At 42.4% G+C, this 22,309-nt stretch overlaps 1 protein-coding gene across 2 annotated transcripts in view; it reads left to right on the forward strand.

The window, feature by feature from the left end:
* The window catches only part of XPR1 (xenotropic and polytropic retrovirus receptor 1), a 109,438-nt gene that overhangs the window by 61,180 nt on the left and 25,949 nt on the right, over positions 1-22,309 (forward strand). For both annotated transcript variants that reach the window (XM_055724258.1, XM_055724259.1), the window contains 3 exons: positions 12,153-12,254; positions 18,003-18,226; positions 22,092-22,241. In XM_055724258.1, the coding sequence (XP_055580233.1) occupies positions 12,153-12,254; positions 18,003-18,226; positions 22,092-22,241 (476 nt within the window). The remainder of the gene's footprint in view (positions 1-12,152; positions 12,255-18,002; positions 18,227-22,091; positions 22,242-22,309) is intronic.

Here is a 22,309-nt window from a genome sequence, read left to right on the forward strand (position 1 = left end):
GTTCATTTACTGGTGTTTGAACTAGACTTGTATCATTTAGAAAATAAAACGGTGTTTTAAATTAGCAAAACATTTAGGAAGACACTGATGTAAACACTGATGAGAGTTAAAAAGCTGTTCTGTTTCCTGAACATGGCCTGACTGTAAACGTCCCCTGGTAAATGGTAAAATCTTGCACAGAGCCACTCTCGAGCCCGATGTCATTTCTCTCAGATACCTTGGAAACATGTTTTCCTTCATCTGGTAATTGCTTGCTTATTATCTTCTCGCTAATTATTTGCTTTTACTAGCTGGTAAAATAAAAAAGGAGAAATGAATTTGAGAAGTGTTGATTCCCTGGGGGGAAATTAAGCCATCGATAGCACGTTTAAAGTAGGCTTGTCTTTGTGCTGTGCGTTCGCTGTCCTCCTATGGGGAACCTGTAGTTGGTTCTGCATCATTTGTTTTGTCTTTCTGGTTGCTCTTAATATTAATTGAAGTATTTCCCAAGACACGCTTCTGTTAATCTTCCTTTTGTCACTTCTCTCCTCCCCCAGCCCCTGATATCCCCAACAAAAATTCTCTCCTGTGTTTGAAAAGAGGTTGCAAAGTAGCATTGTTTGTTTGGGTTTGGGTTTTTTAAATCTTGATGGTCTATTATTCACCTGTTTTTTTACCACTAATATCAGTGTTTCTATTTCTCTGCCTAACTTCTGAATTTTGTACGTGCTGTAATTGTTATAAGGATGCAAATAGTTTCCTGGAGTGATGGGTATGGGTCTCTTATCAGCTCCAATTATGCAAAATATTTTCAGTTAGCTCTAATTCCCTGTTCTGCCTCCCCCCAGCCAAACACAACCAAGCAGGGTCTCTCCTGGGACAGCGGTGTGCTGTGCAGGGGCGGCTTTCCCCTTCTCCATCGTGCCCTCTCCCAGCAGCGCCGGGATCAGAAAGCACGCTCTGCTACTTCCTTGTATTTTTAAAAAGTTGTAACGCTCTTAAATTACACCATTTCCCTAAAGATTTGCAGCACCGCTGCTGGCAACTTAAAGGAGGCCATATTAGCTCCATCTTGAGATTCTCACAGTTTTGTCAGCAGCGATGGAAACCAGCGACTCACCTGGCCTGCAGAGCCTTTTGCTGAGCTTCGTCCCTTCCTGTGCAAAGCCGTAGCAGGTAGCAAAGCGCGTTGTCCACCGCTGGTGGCAAAGCGGGATGCTTCGTTGGGTGGCTGAATGTGGAGTGGCCTTGTCTGTGGTGCTGCGTGAGGCAGAGAACGGTTGCTGGTAACAGAGCAACACGTTCCTGTGGCCTTTGAGGTGGTTCTGGCTCTGAGGTTACCACCTCGGTGTGCAGCGGCGGAGGGGTTTGCTGACCAGGAGTAGTTGTGTTACGGTGGCTTTACTGACAGCACTCGAAGCCACGTGGATGCTGTTTGCTTAGGTAACGCAGAGCAGGAGGTATGTGCCTCCTGCCTGCTATGGAGAAGATTCCCCCGTTCCAGACAGCGCTGGCTGTGGTTTCCCAGTGTGCGTACCTGCAGCAGGATGAAATACCTCTGGGTTTAAATAGCTTGGTTCCTCAAAAGAAATATTTTGAGACCCGCTACACACTACCTCTGTAGTTGGAGCTTGCTTTTCTCCCTGTTCTGCCTTACACTGACCTCGCTGCTTCTTTTAGGCCTTATCTTGGCCCCTCATTCATAGTCGGGCTGTTGTTTCCACAGCAGAGTCCAGCAGGGAACCGGGAAGGGCTGGGAATACGCTTCTGCAGCACATGGCTGTTTGGTTGCCCAGTTGTACCAGAGCAGCAGAGATTGCTGGGGACAAGGACTGGCTCTCAAAGAAGCGCTTGAGTCCCAAGTGAGGTTTTGTAGGAACAAATTGATGCCTCTACTTGTTACTTAGGATGTGTTACCTATCAGTCCAGAAGAATTGATGTGGGTCCAGTTTCTGGAGCTCTCTCTAATCGCTCCCATCAGCGGGGAGCGGGCTGTCGGGCTGCTGGGCTTGCTGTCACAGCGTGCACACAGGAGCCTGAGCAGGGCATGGGTTTAATGCTGAAAGGGGGTAATTTCCTAAAGCTCCTCGAGCATGTACCCTGCGGGTGACCACCCGTGAGTCCTGCTGAGGAGCAGGGCTGCTTAGGTGGTGCGAGACTCAGTTTGGGTGAGCGTGGTAAGGGTGCACCGGCTGATGGTGCAGCGCAGGTGATCAGCTTGTCAGGCTGCATTTGCAGTGATGGCTTTATCACTGTGAACATGTCAATAGTTTCTGGGCCTCTTATTTCAGCATAAATTAGCACTTTTCTCGTAGGACTTGCTGATGCACAACCTGATTGTTGCCAGCAAGTTAAAAAGAAAAATAATATACACACACACACACACACACACACTGTAGAAACTGATATTTGGTAGAGGTGGGAGAAAGAAAGTGGGGGAGAAAGCACTGAAAGAACAAGACTTAAATTACATTTCAAGATGATTCTGCCCTGCATTTATCTTGTTCTTCAGCTGAGCGGGTGACAGGTTAAGACTGTCGTGGCATGCATGTATGAACCTTATTCAACCTTTTCGGTTCTTTTCTGGGAAGAAGGTTTTCTTTCTACTTTGTATGTCACTGTCATATTGAATGTTGCCAGCACCGTGGGGGCTGTGGGCAGAGGAAAATGTCTGCAAGGGAACGTATGGACCTGGTGTGTAGCCAGCCACGTGCAGAGCACCTTTGGTACACGTACGACCTGTGAGGATGTATGGAACCAGCCAGTTTGCATTCAAGGTAGGGAAGGCTTTTCCCCACGAATGCATCATTCCAGAGTTTGGGAAGAAGGGAAGCCTAGAGGCACGCGTGCTGCTGGAGCATTGGCAGGAGGCTAGGCGCTGCGCAGAAAAAGACCAAAGCTTGGACGCGTTCAATCTGTTTAACTAATAATCGAGACATTTACTGTGTTCATTTCAAGGGTATGGGCATGTGATTTCAACTCAAGTGAGTTGTGTTGGCTTTACCGACGTCTCCTTGTCAGCTGAGCTGCGGGGTAATGCTTTTAGTCATCTCTTATCACAAGATATATGTGAGTTGCAGGGGGGCGATTTGATATTCCAGTTAAATCGGTCTAACAGGTAGCTGCTGCCAGAGGGGTAATCTCCTCCTCGCTGCCTCCTTCCTACCTGCAAGGAGCTGTTGCAGAGGACTAAACCACAAGCAACTAGTTTATTGATCAATTAGGGTTTTAATGCTTTTTAGTTGTAACATTGAGTAGTTCTCTAAATACCGGATTAACTTCCTGGACTGGTTCGCTGTGGGCTTGAATGGGCAGTGGTACCAGAGCAAGGGAAGGGGCATCGGCTGTGTGTCTCAGCAAGGACATAAAGGGCAGCCAGAACTGCAGCTGGATGTCCCCATCACTCCATCTTCATGTGATTTTCGTGGGGAGGAAAAAACTTGATCTAATAATACAGGATTTTCAAAGTGTACTTTATCACTTTTCCTTTAACTGGCTGTAATTGCTCAGTTTTGTTTTAATTCCTGTCTTGTGTTTTTGGTTATGTCAGATGTTCTGAAGGGGTTTGTGCAGTTTTAATGAGAAGGTAGTTGTTATTGCTTAGTATTATGTTTAGTAAAAATTTCTCATTCTGGAAGTAAAACTATTAAAACTGGAAGCTAAATAAAAGGAGCATAAACAGTCATTTTATTATGAAGCTTTGTCTCCTGACAGAAGTCTTTTTTTCTTGATTAAAATATTCACAAGATCGAATTTATGTCTGTCTTGATAAATATGAATGCACTTAAAAAAAATTGGAAAGTTTCCTGTTATTTCTCTTTCTGTGCTGTGAAGTACAACCTTCATTCAGGAGGTGAGGCAGGGAGAGAGTATTTGTAGGGTTTAGGGTGAAGGATCTCTTCTGTATTTGATGCTGGAGTGTTTAATTTTCCTTTCATTGCCTCTTGCTGCTGTTTCAGTCCCCATGGTAACTTTTTCCATCACTGCTTGGGGGGCTGGCCCAAAGACCCAATCTGTATAACCGGAATGATCTTCCCCTCCCTTTCCTGGAGCCTACATATATATTTGTTTAAATGTCCCTTGGCTAAAAGGTTGGGAGCTCTAGCACTTGTACTGATAATCAGCCGAGGATTTGCTGAATGCATTGAGTTTAGCCGGGCTGAAGGGAATGTGGGGTAGGTGAATATATGGTAGAACTTCCATTTGAACTCCGAGCACCTGGCTTTAAATCAACAGTTCTGGTCTTGGTTTTCCATGCCGTTGTGTGCTTTTGTGACTCTTTCTTTTTGCATTTGCCTCCTTGGGTTAAGGACCAAGTTGGGCATCTTTGGGAAGTATCCTTATTTCCATCCATCTGAATTAGCAGAAGAAAGTTTTTCGGATTGTTTTGTACCTGCATACAACACAGCTGTGATTATCTACGTGAGATCCATTCAATAGATCTTAAAAGCATGAACAGATACTGCTAACTTTTTTATTTGGTGGCCCCGTCATTGAGGTAGGAGGGGGAAACCATCATCTCTGATGCAGCGTTGCTAATGAAGGCCTCCCTTGGCAGAAGGAATGGATGGCAATGCTGAACTCTGTCTCATGTAGCATCTGTCTGAGGCGTACGGGCTAGTTCAGACTGCTTCGTCTGTAAGGGGCTGGAGTATCTCTGTTTTACTTAACCTCAGATGTGTAAACTGTGATACAGGGTTTTTTGTGCAACCATAATTGCTGCTGTCTTTCTTGTTGAAAGCCAGGACCCAAGGCAGTAGATCAGCATCTTGAGGAACATGCAGGTGCATTGTGTAATCAGGGGTTGTCCCAGTATGATCCTGGTAACTCCACAAAGCTGCAGCATCTCCGTTTACATCGCTGGTTACTTGTCTAAACTGAGCATACATGACCATTATGTCTGGACAGGTTCTAGTATGCACTGGCTGAGTAACTCAACCCTGGTATTCTCCATTCTTTGTCTTGCAGCCTGGTAATGGTCAAGGTGACATTTCATCTGGAGTCTTAGCTCTTGTTGACCATATTTTCTTCACCCTTAAGTGGGTGGTGGCATTTCTGGTCTAGTTTATTGGGAAACTTTTGCAAAAAAACATATAGTGGATCTTTACTTTCCTTCATAAATAAGAATTTAAAGGTTGTTCTTGACCAGGGAAGGCAGGTATTGAGGGTGCTGTCACTGTATGATGTCTCCTGGCATCCAGGTCTGTCATGCTGTATTAACAATATTTTTATGGTAGGCTTTGAAATATTATTAGGCATTTTTTCTGCCTTTTTTTTTTTTTTTCTTCTGTCACAAGTGTCTGCCTAGCTGTCCTTCGAACCTGAGGTATCGCATATCCTAGGTTTTGTGATTCTGCTGGGAATATTGATTTTGCTAATGGTACAGAAACGAAGCATCACAAAAGCGTTGAAGCACGGTGGTCATGTATAAGGACAGAGGACAAAATGGAGGTATAAGCCCAAAGCTGAGACAGCACTGGCAGTTTAAAAATTCAGACAACAATGGTCAATTGTAACAGAACTGGGGGCAGCTGGCATGTCAGCTTACAGAGCCGTGGGGTCGTGTATGCTCCAAAGCTGTGCAACCTAGCTGGGGGTTTTTGTACCCCTCTTGCATCCCCTCACCCCAGCTACTTGGAAAATAGTTGCTGAGGTCCTTTTCCAGGTGTTCAGGGTTCGAACCACGCTTATACATATCTGCTGAAGGGTTAGGATCGTTTTCCTCTGAAAGAAGATAATTTGAAAAAGGTCGGCTCAGGAGCATCATTGCACAGATGGCTTTGCAGAGCCATTGTCACAGTGATGTGCACATAGCCTCACTCATACCAGGAGAATCTAGTGACAGCACCGCCACGCTCTCACCCTGGTGACTTCCCTGTAATAGCTGACAAAGATTAGTACCACCTTCTTGCTTTGCAAAATGACTTCTTATGGGTGCTAGATACTTGTTTAAAGAAGGGAACCTGTCGAACAGCTGTGCAGCTGCCCTGTAGGCTACAAAACCTGACACTTTGAGCTACAAAGCTCATAGCCAGCCAGCTGGGTAACAGCTGTCTTCTCACATCTGGCTACTGCATTGCCTGTTTGTTCTGCACTTGAAGTTCATACCAGGACACTGTCGTTGCTTTAGCATCTATGTTTACAGAGTCACAAATATAAATAATTTATAGTAGGTACTTGGTTGGATATCTAGCTTGTAAGCAGATTGTGGATGCTGCTTTTTCTTTCCAGTTAAATAAACCATCCACAAAAATCTGGCTGGTTTCCTTTTAAGATTTCAGTGATACAATTTAAAAATAAGGAAGCCAAATTTTTACCAATCTGAAAATTGTAATTTCGAAAAGGATTTTGAAATAGAGTCCATTGATTCTGGGTTAATTGGTAAAAACAACAAAATGGTGAACCAAAACCTGAGAGAACTTGTGTTGGTGACCTGCAGCACTTCTTGCCGCCTCCTTCCCCTACCCACACATAAACACTGCATGTGCAGGCAATACCAACCTCATTTGCTACCTGAGTGGTCATTTTTTATTACTAGATTTATGGAAATAATTTAATAACCAAATCTAATTTGGGCTAAAGCATTCATTAAGTGGAGAGCTGACTAGCTAGCTCATCTGTGATGGTTTAGAAAAGTAAGTATGGCCAGCTATGAGTTTCCTTAGTGTTTTTTGTTTTAATATTAACTAGTGCATGAAGCTTCTTTCTTGCTGATTTCGTAGTATTTTAATTCGAGGACCACTTTTTGGTTGGTGGAATAAGTTCCAAGAGAGATGCACACCATGACGTGTGTACGTACAATTTGCAGCCCAGAAGTTAAGGTGGAGTAACATGAATGCAAATGTTCCTTATCTGCAAGCAGAGCTGGCTTCCTTCCTCTTCCTATAGCAGGAGTATGTCCTAGGAAGAAATTACTTTAAGCATTTAGAAGTTTTCTCACACAGAATTTTATTTGCAACAAGATTGGACATGAAAATGCATGGTGAATAATTGATTTATTGGAAGCTTTCAGTGAGTGATCCCATTTGCAGCTGACCCAAGCGTAGCTTTCTGCTGTGAAGAAAGGAGATAGGTGGCGGAATAACCATTCCTTTGGAAAAATACTCCAGTAAATGTGAGGATGGTGCATTAGAGGTGTAAAGGTAACCTTCATCCTTGAATTTATGAATTACACAGTTTGATTATTATTTTTTTTTAGCTGTAGATTTTTTTCACTGCAAAAGTTTGAGAAACTAAAATCTTGGTGCTGTAGAACTGTCGAGGGTATTAGAAGATTGTGATGGTGGAATAGACCCACAGAGCTGATGGGGGGGGGGAGGGGGTTGGCGAAGGTGCGTGTTTTCATTATAGTGACCCACTTTTTTAGAATTTTGAGAGTGGTAATTAAAGTGGCCTTTTTTCTTGTTTTCCCTAATGTGCCACTGAGCCTAGAAGTATAAGCAGTTAGTGTCTTCATAGACCTGGAAACAAGAAAACTGTCTTTTAAATCTTTTTAATTTTTGAGAGCACAGTTCTGTTGTAGACCTATTTGAGCCCTGTGTACAGGGCTTTTAGTTAGCAAGAGGCCAAGGGCCGGGTGTGGAAAATGTTAAACATTTAGTGTATTCCACAAATGGTGCTGATATTAAACTTGTGATCACCTGTTCATATGATTTGATATGTTTAATGCCAGTGTTGTTTGACCTTTTTTTTCCCCACGGAATAGAGGGCAGACTCCTTCTAAAAAAAGAAATTGCCTCTCTAGATGAAGCGTTGAAATAACCTTACTCAGATAAAACTGTTTTGTGGCAAACAGAAGGTGATTCAGAGAACTGCATCTGTGCTGATCTCATAACAAAGCTGATTAATATTTAATCAAATGCCCCTTAAAATTCAGCATGATAAAGACTAAAGGATTATTTATTTATTTATTAATGATTACTTTTAAAGGGCACTGCTCTAACAAAGAAAACTTCTACTGTGTATTTTCTTGCATGGAAGTAAGCAGAGCTGCCTGGGATGCTGATCACTTGTTTGTATCCTCCAGCTGCAGAAAATGAGAAATTAAGTTAACAGTTGACAGATGCACTGAGAAATGAGTGCTTGGGACAGTGCAGGAATGTAACTCGCATGTTAATTTTCCAACTTCGGGTTCTGTTTTAGGTTGTGCCGGTGTCTGAGCTCTCTGCAAACTGGACAGTGTGGCAACAGGGCTACTGGTTTACCTGGTGGCTTTGCAAGGAGAAGCAAGAGCCTTTCAGGCTTACTGTGTTTTTTATTGAGAGCAGGCAACAGCGTAGGAAGATGAGGCCGGGAAGCTGTGGTATTGATCAGACTGTCTTCTTGGCAACCTTGTTTGGGGCAGCTTCCTGGCGTTTGGGGTGAATGGAGTATTAGGGCTATAGAAAAAGGACAAAAGGAAGGTTACTGCTGGCCCTTTTTGGCAGCAATAGCTGGATGCCTTTTCAAAACAGCTCCTGTTGTCATGGAGCTTCTGAATCCAAAGCCGGGTTCTGGCACCCTCTTTTTTTCTCATGGCAAAAAAACATTGTCCTGTCCTAGCCTTGGGCGGGGGGGGCGGGGATAAATAAGTAAAGGCAGTAGCCTTGGCAGCACTTGTCTATTATTGCAGCTAAATGACTGAGCTGCGGTGGGAATGGGACCAACGGGAAACCTTTTCTTTACAGAGAATCCTGATTTGCAAAGCTGGCGTCCACTGTGGTCAGCAAAATACCTTTTCTAAGAAGGTGTTTGACATTTGGAGAAGGATTTTGAATAGTTTATGTAGAACTTGCTTTCCTCTGAGTCAGCAGTGTTTGGAGGTTGAAATAGAGACCTGAATTCCTAATTTCAAGGTTTTTGAAAGGTCCTCCAGTAGCTGGTTGGTTGGTGTTTTAAAACCTGTTCTCCTCTTCTAACCTTCAGATACCGTCAAACTGTTTAACACACTTATTTATCATTTCCTGAAATGGTCAGTAGTATACAAACCAAGATATTTATTAATTTATTCGACATTATGTTAGCTTAACATTACATGGCTTTGCTGAGCTTTTTGCTATCTTAAAAGGCGATATTTTGATTGCACAGAAATATTCAGGCTTGACTTTATAGACAAAATATGTACTCCACTTCCTGATGAGATTTTTTTTTAAAATTCTTGTATAGTTCCAGTGACTGATGTTTAAAAACTTTCTCCGTTTTAATTATGTTTTGTGAACTTACTGAAACCTGGAAACAAGTGATGGCAGAAGTGGTTCAGTCTTTCCGAAGCAGGAGAGCAGTGAGCCTGTGTGCCTGTATTTCTACATGACTTTTTTTAAAGGGAGGAAAGGATGATTACCTCATGTCATCTATAGAAAATGTCTATAGGTAAGCTTTTCTGTTAGAGATGTGTAAGTTCTTTGGGCTGAAGCATTTGACCTTCAGGTTCATCTTTAGGAGTCAGCTCTGTTTTGATCCTGCCTGCTTACTGTTATTTGAAAAGTTTCAGGCAAGTAGTGAATAAAATCTCTGCATATTAATATCATAGCACAGTAATTCCTGTTGCTTCACCCCCCTGTTTGTGTTTTGTCTGCCCGCATTGTTTTTGGGGGCTGTTGGGTCAAGGATTAGAGCTCTCTGAGGCAAGTTCGGATTGGCTTTACTGGTAGGGCCCCAGGGTGGGATGTTGCAACTGCTGTGACTGATGTTAGAGGTTACCAGCCCCCAAGCAGGGTTATTTTCTGTCCTCCTGGTGCTTTAGGCTGCCTGCAAAGAGGGATCTGTGTGGAGGCACAAAGGCGAGCAGGAGCGCTTGCGGCACGCAAGTGTGCGGTTCTGCAAAGTCCACGTCGGGCCGGTGATGCCGGGCAAGGGTGTAATGACACCACAGGGCTGCTGCGGCTTTGCTTCAGCAAAGAGATGGAGCCCTGTCATTTCAGGGTTTGTGTGCACAAGGGAGGGAGCCCGCATCCTTGGGAGTAGCCGTGGATCTGCAAGTATAATCATCAGATAATAAAGGGACCCTGGGAGCCAAACCTTGGGAGTTTGGAACAGCCTGTGGAGCCCTTGTGAATTCGTTTCTACAAGCCCTTGGATGGTGGAGTTGTAAACAGCAGTCATCTGGGCAGGGCTGGGTTTGGGTTGGGTTTTTTTTCTGTTTTACTCTTTAAAGCATTGTCAAACTGCAAAAGGAGACAGGCTTCTTCCAACTGTACCCTGCGGTCTGCATTCTGTTATCTGCTCTTTCTGTACAAACTTTTAAAAACCTTACTGAAGTGTGTGTGGGGGTTATGATGTTTAGTGCCACAAACATAAAAATCAGAAAATTCTAAATATTACAAGTTAATAATTAAATATTCTCTTGATTAAAACTACTATGAAGTTGTTTTAACCTAGAAGTTAGTGCTGAAAGAAAAAGATTTCTTGGTTATGACAGTGTAGTGTTTTATGCGCTAGTGAGTGAAACTCTTGTGTAGTTGCTCGTCTTTTCAATTGAATAACATGTATTTCAAAGTCTATTTCTTGACATTATCAAGACCATAATAAAATCTTATTTTTTCCTCTTTGTAATAATGCTAACCTTCCTCAGTCTGTAAGACTGCGTAGTCTGCTTCATTTCAGCATTAGGAACATGTGCGACAGGTTTTTGACAGTGCTAAAATTTGTAATTATAGCATGTCTTCCTTAATTTTTTGCTCATTACATTAATTTCTTAATTATTAGAAAATTAATTCTGTCTTTGAAATTCTGCAGTTATGGAGATGCTGCACTGTATTTTTTTATAAAAACAAAGTGACCGCATTGCTGCTTTCATTTCAAATTTTGGCTGTAATTACAGAATTGTAGATAGCTCTTCCAAAAGAGTTAAAACAGTCCCAGAGCAGCAGGAGGGAAGAAGTGTGGATCTGATCACCATCACCATAATTCAGGCCTCTTCCATTAATCTTTCCTTAGGAGAGAAAGCTTTTATTTTCCAGAAGGGAAGAGGGTAGCTTCCAGGCAGTTTCCAGTATCCTCATCAGGCAGATTTTGGTTTGCTGTGATATTAGATTTGTATTTAAAGGATTGTAGTGATGAGAAGGTGGGAATGGTGGCTGAAGCCAGTGAGTCCTCCTGGAAGGTCAGATAAAGCCTTAATTTAAAAACTCGGCACTTTCCTTCTAAATACAATTGTTTGCTAAGCTGGGATGAATACTTTTCATGGCCACCTTTGTTCTTCAAGAGCAAGCCCAGTGCCTGTGGTAGGCTCACACCGGTACAGGGGTCCCAGCACTCTGCAGTGGTGGGAGCACTGGAGAAGCTCTGGGAGAAGTGACTGACCAGTGGAAAGGGCAGGGCATGAACACGCGGCACTGATGGCACTTGGCTTTCTGCTATGGCAAAGCCAGGGAAGTAGAAACAAACCCCCACCACAAACCCCAGTCTTGGTGAAAGAGGTTTGCTCTCACTCCAGTTTGTATTGGAGAACTTGCCAGTGCCCAAGACTGCAGAGCAGAACAACATCTGGGTGGATAAGCTTAAGAATTTAGCCCTAACGTTGAGTGACAGTAGCACGTTGAGGGGTGGTTATGCTGCTACTTGATCTGCTTTTGTTTTGGTTGGAAGATCTCTCCCTGCTCGGGCTGACTGCGTGGTTGCAGAAGCAATGCAGGAGGGAGGAGGAGGAGGAGGAGGGACCACCCTGTGCTGGGTTGATGTGGCAGCAGAGAGGTGGCTTCAGGGTGCTGGAGGCAGCAGAGCAGGCAGGTGGGGATGACACATGGTCTTCACTTTCCACTGGTGTCTGACTTTAGGGTAGGTGGCCCTGTGGTGGTAGGTGAGATGCTGTTTAAAATAAAGTTCCTAAGATCTTGTAGGTATAAAGAACAGTCTTGATCCAGAGTGGCCCTACAGGTGCAGTCACGCAAACTGGGTTAGGTAGCAGAAATGAAGCGTGGAAGACCTGCAGCAGCGCTTGAAGGATCAAAAAAGATGATGGAAACTTTGGTCAAGGTGCTGTTAACTGCCAATACGAGTTTTTCCCTCTTTCTCTTGGTGCAGTTCCTTTTACAGGCAAATATATGTTCCCTCAGAGCCCTTTGGACATGATTGTGCTTCTTTCCCTGGGTGACAGAGGAGGTGGATTTGCTCTGAAGAAATAGTTCCATGACAGCCACTTAGAAAATTGTTCCTACATTCTTGTGTCACAACTTCTTTTTTTTTTTTCTTAATAGACACAGATGAGGACACAGTAAAAAGATGCTTTGCCACGTTTGAAGAGAAGTTCTTCCAAACCTGTGAGAAAGAACTTGCCAAAATCAACATTTTCTATTCAGGTAAGGTGCTTATTTGTGTATAGTTGTGGAAAATACAGCAACATGAAACGAGTCTGAAGCTCCCAACCTTTCAGAATAACCACAGTGGTCACGCAGGTCTACCATCAGGTAATTATAGGGCAGGTTTATATGGGAAACTGCTCTGGTTTAATGACAGATGTGGAGCTAAACCGTGGTATTTGAATGGAGAGAGAATGAAGGGCAGGTGATTTCATTGCTTTGCAATAGCATCCTGCTGAACTTTATGAAGATGCTCTTAAACTGAGCTGGTAGCTTACATACAGGGCTCAGTTCCTCAGTTTCTGCATGGTGACAGACTCCTGTGCGTGTTTTAGGCATGCTGAGCTTGCTAGCTGATGTCCCCTGAGACTGTGCCAGGTTAGTGATTGTGGACTTGCCTATGTATGGTAACTTGACCATCTTGATGTATCCAGCAAGTTTGTAAACACTTAACTCTTCCTTATATCCTTGCAACTTTCTGGAGTAGATCAACCAGTAGGAATTTGTCATTGGCTCTGTATAAAGTCCTGGTTAGTAAATTGAGTAAAAATGTAATGGTGGTAAGAGTAGGGATTCCTAGGGGTCATATGTCAAAGTGCTATTTGTTGTTCTTTTCCCTGAGAAAGTTTGCTTTCCCATCCTTGTGTTTTGAAAATAAACTTTAGAATGGGATAATTGGAAATTCACCCTGTAATATTGCTACAAAAAGCTTAGCAATAGCGTGCTGCAGTTCCACCCACCATTACACTTTGGCTGGTTTTCAGCCTCTTTTGGTAAGGTTTAAAGTGGAGTTTCAACTAGAAAAGTGTTTAAATATGGATACGATGATGCATTGCCTTCTGCTCTACTCTCTCTTAGCGCGGTGATTTATTATTACCTTGGTGCTATAAACAGGTTTTTGGAGCACAATGCAGTAGCCTTTTCTATTTCTGATTTTAATCTGGTAGTAAAGACAAAGTTGAGTTGTGCAAAATATTTTAATAGCCATCAGGTGATGACTTTATTGCTAGCTATTTTATGACTAGCAGAATCTGGGTTGCGAACATGAGAATAGCTGAAAGTATAATAGATGCAGTAACTGTGCTGCCTTGCCTCTGTTCAGCTTCCATCTCGGGGAATAAATCTCTTTGGGGCCAGCTGTGCCTGCTCGCCGGCTCCCTGGGCAGTGGCTTTGCTGTAGCCAGAGTGGATGTCAGACAAGGGCAAGGGGCAGTTTGTAGGTAGAAGCGGTATGTTTTATTAGGGTTTACAGTTTATAAGCATTTTTCTACGTGCAGTTCATATGTACCTAACTCAGAACAATTGTTCTGGTTCCCGGTGAGATCTATTTCTGTCCCGGGTCTGAGGCAAGGCTTTTATGCTCAGCAACTTGCCTTACTTTCTAGTTATACCAGATCCTACAGACTATGAGCTAGACTCTGTGGAGGAAGCTCTGACAATTTAGATGCACTGTACTGATTATAATTTTCCCTAATGAGGACCTGCTAGCACACGTGCACCCACATATACGCACCCATTCCAGCATTGTTTAAAATGGCATTAATAATATAGGGTAGGGTTTTTTCCAACTGGCTGTCATTTTGAAAAGTTATAGGAGAGAATACATGTAATTTGAAAATCTCTTGTGATAAGATTAAAATAAGTCTTTTATTTGCAGAAGAGTGACGTGACTTTAATAGTATGGAAACACTTTATTAGAGTTGTTAACGTTAAGCTGCATCAAGACATGTTCCATCAGTGGTTCCTCTTGATCATGTCAGAAATTTGTCATGTTGGACCCTATTGTAACTCCAGGCATGGGTTGCCTTGGATTATGACCTGGTATGTCCTATTTATTATAGGCTTATTATATAGCTTATTACATGCTTGTCTTTACGACAATAAATACTATACCTTTTCACGAAAGCTACACTTTCTGTTCTCTCTGCTTCATTTCCTTGTTGTCTTGCCCTGCGCTGAGGGGTCCTTGGTGAGCATTGCCAGAGATTACCACAGCATGGACAACCCTATCCTCTTGGGATGGACTTCTCCCAGGGCCCAGCTCCTCTCCAGCTCCCCGGAGCACTTGGGATTGCAGTGCCTGCTGCAAAATCCCTTTGCCTTTCGCTGTGTGCTCAGGTTGCTGGCTGTCGTCAAACATAGCCTTAATTCCCCGGACTATTATCCCAGCTCAGTAGGAAGGAAAACTGCCATTAACTAAAACTGATTTGATAAACAGTTTGTGATTATTTGGACTACACTCAAGAAAATCTGTGCTCAACTGAAGGAGGGGAAAAAAAAAAAAAAGCAGTAAAATTTTCAGATGGTTCCAGTAGAGGAATGCCTGTTCAAGTGTTAAAGTTTTATTTGTGGCCAGTTTTGGTTTGTGTTTGGGATTTTCTAGAGGGGAGGTTTGTTATATTTTAAATTAGCATCATCAGGATCTGCTGGGCTACTGTTCAGCTAGTAACATTTTTGTGGTTAATTCAGGAGCTGGTTTTATTATTTGTAGGAAGCCGCAGCTTTAACTTGGTAAGCAAAATACTGAACATAATATGTACAAGTAGGAAAAGGAAAGAGTGCTAAAAGAGCCCCGAGCCGGGTAGCTGGTCCATTACCTCCTGTACTGGAGGTAATTTCAACCACCTGTATGGTGTAACAGGTTTTGATCACAACCATGGCCATGTAAACTGGAACCTTGGGGGGAAATCTTACTAGCTTCTTGGTGTGATAGTTTGGGGTTTTTTTTCCCTAATGATCCTTATGTGTGAACTTTTCTTTAAACTTGAAAAAGGGAGTCAAAACCAACTTGGAATTGCACAGTTGAGGTGATGACTTTTTAGACAGTGGGTTTTAGTCAGGATCTAGAAACATTTTTTGGGCAAAGCTCCTACTTTATTGCAAACACTTTTGTTGAAGTCTGCCTCTGTTGGTCTTGGATTTCTCCTTGGTCTTTGCCGTAAGATTACACTTGAGCTGAGGACTCGGTGGGCATCAAGTTGTGCAAAATGCTGCAATACAACAAGAGGGGTTCCAGTTTCTAAGTGTACGCTGCTTTTTTCTAACTCTGAGTGGCATATTTTTTAAAAGTCACTCTTTTGAGTGCTAAATTGGTGGTGAAAGCCTTTTCAATTATTTTGGAGTATGCTGCAAACTGAGAAACTGACTTCTACTCTGCTTTGCCGTTTCCCTAGGCAATTCCCTAGGAGGTTTTAAGAATAGCAGCACATGCTTTGTCTTGGTTTGCTTCTGCAATGAATTTTGGTGATAAAATCGTACCTTAACAAGATGAAATGATTTGTGGACCAGATAACTAGACTCAGTGCAAGAGAGAGGGTAGGAGGGGAAAGGTGCAGGACTGCTGTTTCTGGGGAGTGGCAGGTCATTACAGGGCTGGATCAGTTGCCTTTAAAGCTTCATCCTCAGAGGACTGTGGTCTTCCCCTATGGATGGAGAGGGCTGTATAGAAGACAGCACATGACCCTTCTCAGTGGTGCATTATTTAGAAGAATGTTTGTATTTCGAGATGATGCATTTTTGTGGATGTTGCTTTGCAGACATATAGGAAAATTGCAGCAGTAGTTTTGTAACTGTTTCAAAGTGTCTTTATTGTGTTATTAGTCTGATGGATTTTAAGGTTTTTCTGGATATAGGGACAATGGAATCATGTTTTCAACTGAAAAATGTAAATTTAAACTCTTCCATGTTTACTAATTTGATGCAAAAGTAATCCCAGTGTGTCACAGGCGGTTTAATATGATGTTTTGAATGTAGAGAATGAACTTGTGAATTTTATTTATGTGAAGGCTTTTGATTCTAACAGCTGCGCTAATAGATATCTGTTACTTCCTCGTGGGAGAGCTCTCAAAGTGGGGAGAGGTTATTGTTTTCGCAGCCTGTCCTTGTGTGTCTTAGATATTATGTGGTTGTAGGCTGCGGGCAGACAGTTCTCACTGTGGGCCGCATTGCCTCTGTTCGGTGAAGTCCTTGCCAGCTGTAGAAGCTGTCAGAGACTAATTGTCCTTTTCTGTCTTTTTAAAACCTCATACTTTATTGAAGTTTATAATTGAGAAAATTATAGAGAGTTCTCTTCCATACTTGATTTTTCTATATTGATCCCCATTTTCAGTTCAGAAAGGCATTCTCCTTCTGGAACATATCTTACGCAAGAACACTGTAAAATTATTTACAGAGCAGTTTTGCTCTTAAAATTAACCAGAATTGAATAAGACTGAGGGGAGAGGTCAGAATTTCTCCCATAGGAGTAAATCCTACTTCTTGGGGGGGGTGGGCAATTGAGAAATTTACCATTAAGTTATCTAAGATACTGACGAAGAGAATTAAATTGACAGCCAGGAGACCGTCGGGCAGAGCTTGGAGTGTCAGGGGGAGCTTGGGGCTCCATGGCTGTGGGTGCTGCTGGGGGGGTGCTGCTGGGTGGCGGTGGCTGCAGCTCCCGGCCAGCTCCGACGCTGCCCACCTGCTCACCATCTTCCTGGCCAGCAGCTTATCCACAGAGATGCCAAAGCTGTGACTGAAGCCATAGTGTGTGTGGGGGGGAAGCCAGGAAGGAACTAGTTGTACAGAACAAAGAGAAAGATAATAGTGTCAGTTATGCTGGTTTTAGCATTAAAAGATTGTTATTTAGCCAAAAAGATTATTTTCTGAAAGTACATAAAGCAGCATGTTTAATGGAACACCTTTTCCATACTGGAGATGTGAGGAAGAGAGACTGACTTGATCTGAAAACACATCAAAATGATATTTAAATGCAAGTTGACTGTCCCTTTAATCAGTAAATAATGAGGCAATGCTTCTAACCTGTGTGAGCCTAAACTGAGAAAAAGAGGAATAAATTATTACAGTGGATCATGTACAGCAGCTAGTAGTGTTGTAACTCCTGATCAAAGCAGAAGCTGTGTTTGTCTGTCACCGGGAGCTTGGCAGAGGGGTTGCGTTGCTCTCTGAGCAGCAAAACTCAGTGTCACATTTGAAGTGTGTTGGTTTGGTTTGGGTATTTTTTTTTCCCTTTGATTTCCTTACTGTCATATAAAAAAAGATAGTAAACGTTGTCAGTAGTGGGTGCACAGATATGAAAAGTGCTCTGCTTACTAACTGTCGAGTTTTATAATCTTGTCTAGCAGTTTGGGGCGTTTTTCCTCGTGCTTTTTGTACGTTTGCTTTATTTGAGAAAGGCAAGCAGCTTTCCTTTGCACGCAGAGGAGACGTGTGGTCACTGCTCTGGTATTTGGATGGGACCCCATCTGCCTGGCCACCTCCAGCTGGGGCTCTGCCAGCCTGGGGAGGCCTGACTGTGCGTCCCTGGGGTGCTTTATAGCCCCTGGGTACAGGTGGCAGCTCTGCAGGTTGGGCTTCTTCCACCCAGCTATCCATATGGTCCTGAAACAAGCATCCTCTAGAAATCACAGCTGGGCTGGCTGGTTGAGACATCTGAATTCATGTCTAGTGCTGATGCTGAGGGGACAGCCCCTTGATTTTGACTTAATTAAGACTTGTCTGACATGATGGCTTTTTTTTTTTTTTTTTTTGAGAACATGTATGCCTTACATAATGCATTAAAACCTTTAACGAGAAGGAGCTTCCTAAAAGAGAAATACGCAGTTGAATTTAATGCTTAGTGGGGGAAGGCCAGGCAGTGGGTTATTACCTACAGACATGTTATTTGAGGAAAAGGTATAGTGCTTTTGATGGGCTCGGTAGGCAAGTTGCTGTCCTCTCATCTAACTTTTCCCCTTTCCTTGCGAACAGAAAAGCTTGCAGAAGCTCAGCGCAGGTTTACGACTCTTCGGACTGAGTTACAGTCAACTTTGGATGCACAGAAAGAAGCCAGTGGGGTGTCCACACTGCAGCGGCGCAGAAAGCCGGTCTTCCACCTGTCCCACGAAGAGCGTGTCCAACATAGGAATATCAAAGATCTGAAATTGGCCTTCAGCGAGCTCTACCTCAGCCTCATCTTACTGCAGAACTATCAGGTACTTGCAAAAAGAGGTGGTTTTACAAAGCCCTGCATGTAAACATCTCTGTGCTTTGTGTATCTTTGAGTTGCCTCATTCAAGACATCTTTTTAAAATTTCTTTTTTTTTTTTTTGGTCCCTAAACAATTTTAAAGAAAAGGCAGATGCCTGGCAGCTAGCAGCATACGCCTTGTTGCTTTTTGTTGAGCTAGAAATGCTGAGCTGACCTGCAGAAGGACCTTCCTTCTTCCTTTTCTGGGCTGGCTGACCCCAGCACCCTTGGCCCGGGCATGGCCAGAACACGAAGTCACATTGGGACCTCCTTCTTCTGTAATATGTTGCTCTGTGCAGGGCTGGAGCTGGCAAGTTAGTGAAGAAGCTCTTTTATCTAGTATTTGTAATGAAACTTGAAATGCTAATGTACTGTTTCCTCTTGGCGTTACCATGGCAGTGGCTGTGACCTTGCTATATCAGAATTTCTTGTTAAAACATCCATTTTAAAAAAAAGTGTTTTTAATTCTGTAGGATACAGGCTCGTTTGCCTTGAAGTATGAAAAAACAAATCTTTAGTTGTACTTGGATTTCTGGCATGAAAGGGCATGGTAAATATTGCAGATGCTGATCTTGTTCCAAAAAATCTTGAAACAAGGATCTGAAACTGTTAAGATCCTTTTTGCTGGGCTAACTCTTTTGGTGTTAAAAACTCTGAAATGCTTTTAAATGTCTTACTGTGAGGGTTTTTAGCTTGTTAAGTAAGAGTGTTTTGAAGTTAAATTCACTACATCTGTGTTTAGATCTTTACCAGCATTGTCCTGGAGAATTTTACTAAACAAAATTCACTGTAAGAATTAATCTAGTATCGCTCTGTAGTATGGACGAAACATATTCTTCCAAAATTCTGAGTGTCTGTACCTCTCCTAAAGTGATGTTACGTCTTTGAGCACTTGTCCAGAAATTATTTATGAGTTTTTCAATAAAGCCCTTTAAATTTTAGGGATAGTTTCTACTTCAAAATCCTGGGAAAGATGGAGTATCTGTAGCTTTTCAGGAGTAAATCAGTATTACATGCTGCGATTTCTTCCCTTTAAAAAAAAAAAAAAAATAATAAAAAAAAAAAAAACAAACAAAGAAAAGAAAGATCATAGGTCATTCCCCTGGAAAATATTTTCCTATTATTCATCAGTGAAGAAAGGCATCTTTCACACTTATGTTTTTGCTTTTTGCTAAAACATCCATTGTATGTATACCAAATATTGATGTAAAACCCATCTGGATTTGATAGCTTTCACAGTTTCCAAAAGGAGAAGAGCTTCTTTCTATAACATAACTTCAAAGAGAGAACCAGAAAAATTAATTCAAATTGGTCATGAAGTTGAGGACAAAGAATACAAGTACTAGAACAGACACAAAACTAAATCCCACAATATGACTCTTCAACGCTTTTGGGCTTAGAATATAAGAACAAGGAATACTCAAGCTTTTGCAGTTTTAGAGAGGAAAATCAACAACCTGGTGGGAAGATGATGTATCTGAGGCCTTCATGTAGGAGGTAAAGTGAAGTCGACAGGTGGCATTATAAATATCAGACTATGGGTTTCATGTAATGCCAAAGTCTTGAGTTGGGTTACTGAGAAGGGAAGATCCATGTGAAGCGAATTCCTCAGTCTGTTAGGACTGAACAAGAGTTGGATGCGTTCATTCCTAAGGTACACAAACCAAACACCAAGTGAAACTGTAACTTGTCTCCGGGGCAGCTGTTACTTGTTTAACTTAATCTTCTGATAAAATTAATATATTGTTAACAGTAATGTATCATTCCAGAGTGTGTGCATAGATAGATAAATCTATTTGAAATAGTGTGTTTTAAAGAAAAATCTTGAGAAATTAAGCATATAATATTTACTTATGTATATTGTATATAATGTAGTCTGTTCATCAGGCAATAATGGAGGCTGAATCAGTCTTATTTAATTGCTGTGCATCTGCCTTGCTGGTGCGTTTCCTAATACACTGGTATGTCAGCAAAGATTTTTGAGTCCACTGTTTGCTTCTACTTGATCTTGCATGATATTATTGCCGAAGTTGCACTGTTTGGTTTTTTTCACCTTTAATGACAAAACAGATCATTAGTTGATTCACTTCAATGGATTAGATCAGTTTTCAGCAGAAATGGAAGTCAGACTTGGAGAAAGCCCCTTGCCTAATAAAAGCATCACGAATAGCAAGCATAGCAGAACGTCTGACCGCATAAATGATGTTTGACTGTTCTGTTTCACAGTTCCATTGCTGCATGTTCCTTGTCACAAGTACTGCTGTAACCAACAGTGGTTTTATCATGCACTTTGGGGTTGCAGAATTTTTGCAGCTAGAGGATGAAACACTGCTGGAGAGCTTCTAGGGTGCCCAGCATAAGCATGCCCCGACCGGCCAAGGCACACCGCACTTAGGCTGCGATAGCCCACGTGGCACAAAAAGTGATGTTAGTTCAGGCTACAGAAAAATCTCTGACCAAAATCATCGTTTTGTTGCCTTTTTCATTTCAAGTTTCTTAAATAGTGATCTGCTCCTCCGGGGGTGGAATGCTGGCTTTTCCAATAGAAAGTAATTAAAGTCTCTTGTCTGCAATAATGCAGATCGTTAATGCATTGGCTTCCTGCCTCTGCCTCCCTAGCCTCATTTCCCCACCTATATACTAGGGGTCTGGTATTAAATCACTCAGAGCATAATTAGATTCAAAATAATTTCAGTGAGTAGTTGGCGCCTCTCCCCAGGGCATTGGATTTTGCTGTTTTTCTCCATTTCTATTTCCAAGCTACTTTCTAAGCTTTGTTAGAAGTAAATCTTGCCATGGTCTGTCTGCGTTCCTCCTGTTGCTTGCATGAAACGTTGAGTCTTTTGAGTGGTGTTTTATGAAATGCAGGAGTTCAGATGCATCGTGTCACGGCGGTTGCTGGCAGTGTGGTGAGCTTTGCCTCTCTTAGTTACTGGGCATTACAAGAGTGTTGGGGCAGGGCTCATATACAACTTGGAAATCAACCGTTAATTCTTGGTTTAATGCAGCATCATGTGCTTATCTCTGCAGATATCTCTAGAGTTACATCTCCCACATCTGCAAGCCTCAACTAGTTTTGCAGTTATTGTGCAATGTACTAGGTGGAAAAGGATGCTGCTATGGGGGTGCGCTTGTTTGGATTTAAGCTGCAGCATTCAAAACTTTCATACAAAGATTTCCCATCTGTAGTGCACTTATCTGGAGAACTTGATTTGAAAATCAATGTAAAGTTTAAAGAAACTAGAAGTCAGTAGCCTGGCCTTTTCAGAAGGGGAAAACCGCTTGAAGGACTGACTGGGGGAGCTGAGACAAAACGTAGCCTTCCTGCAGCTCTGTATGTTTGTTAAGAGCTCATTACAGCTCCTGCTCATCCAGAGTTGCCATACCTGGAACGTATGCAGTCAGGTGTGCCCAGACAGAGGGAGCGTGTCTGGAAGTAACTTCAAACATACAAGTGTCGAATACGTCCAAAGGTTTTTTGTCTTCAGTGTGGTTTCATCAGGAATGTCATTGCTTCCTGCATTAAGGAGGAAAGTGGCAGTGATTTGGCTTTTTCAGGGAATATGAGGTTTAGGTAGTTCCTGACAAATAAGTGACCTGTTTTTATGCCCTTGAGTCCCGTGTTTTTTCTGTTATTTGCCGGGCATATGTAGGGATATGTATTACTTCTAATAAAGTAGTAGCTCGTACTTCCTCACAATAGACGCAATTATTCTGATTCTTCTTATTAACTTTTTTTTTTTTTTTTTTTTGCTAGCACTGGAAATAGAACCATTTAGCTTTCTTGGCAGGTGACTGAGGTTAAAAGTAACTCTTCTCCCTTGTCTGCAGAACCTGAACTTCACCGGCTTCCGCAAGATCTTAAAGAAGCATGACAAGAACCTGGAGACAGCGCGGGGGGCAGAGTGGCGTGTGGCCGAGGTGGAGGTGGCACCCTTCTACACCTGCAAGAAGATCAACCAGCTTATATCCGAAACGGAGGTAAAGATGCTAGTCTGGGCATTGCTCCTCTTTTATGTAGAAAACAGTATTTTCTTGTTCGCTACTGA

Source organism: Falco cherrug, chromosome 12, assembly GCF_023634085.1.
Source record: "Falco cherrug isolate bFalChe1 chromosome 12, bFalChe1.pri, whole genome shotgun sequence".
NCBI lineage: Eukaryota > Metazoa > Chordata > Aves > Falconiformes > Falconidae > Falco > Falco cherrug.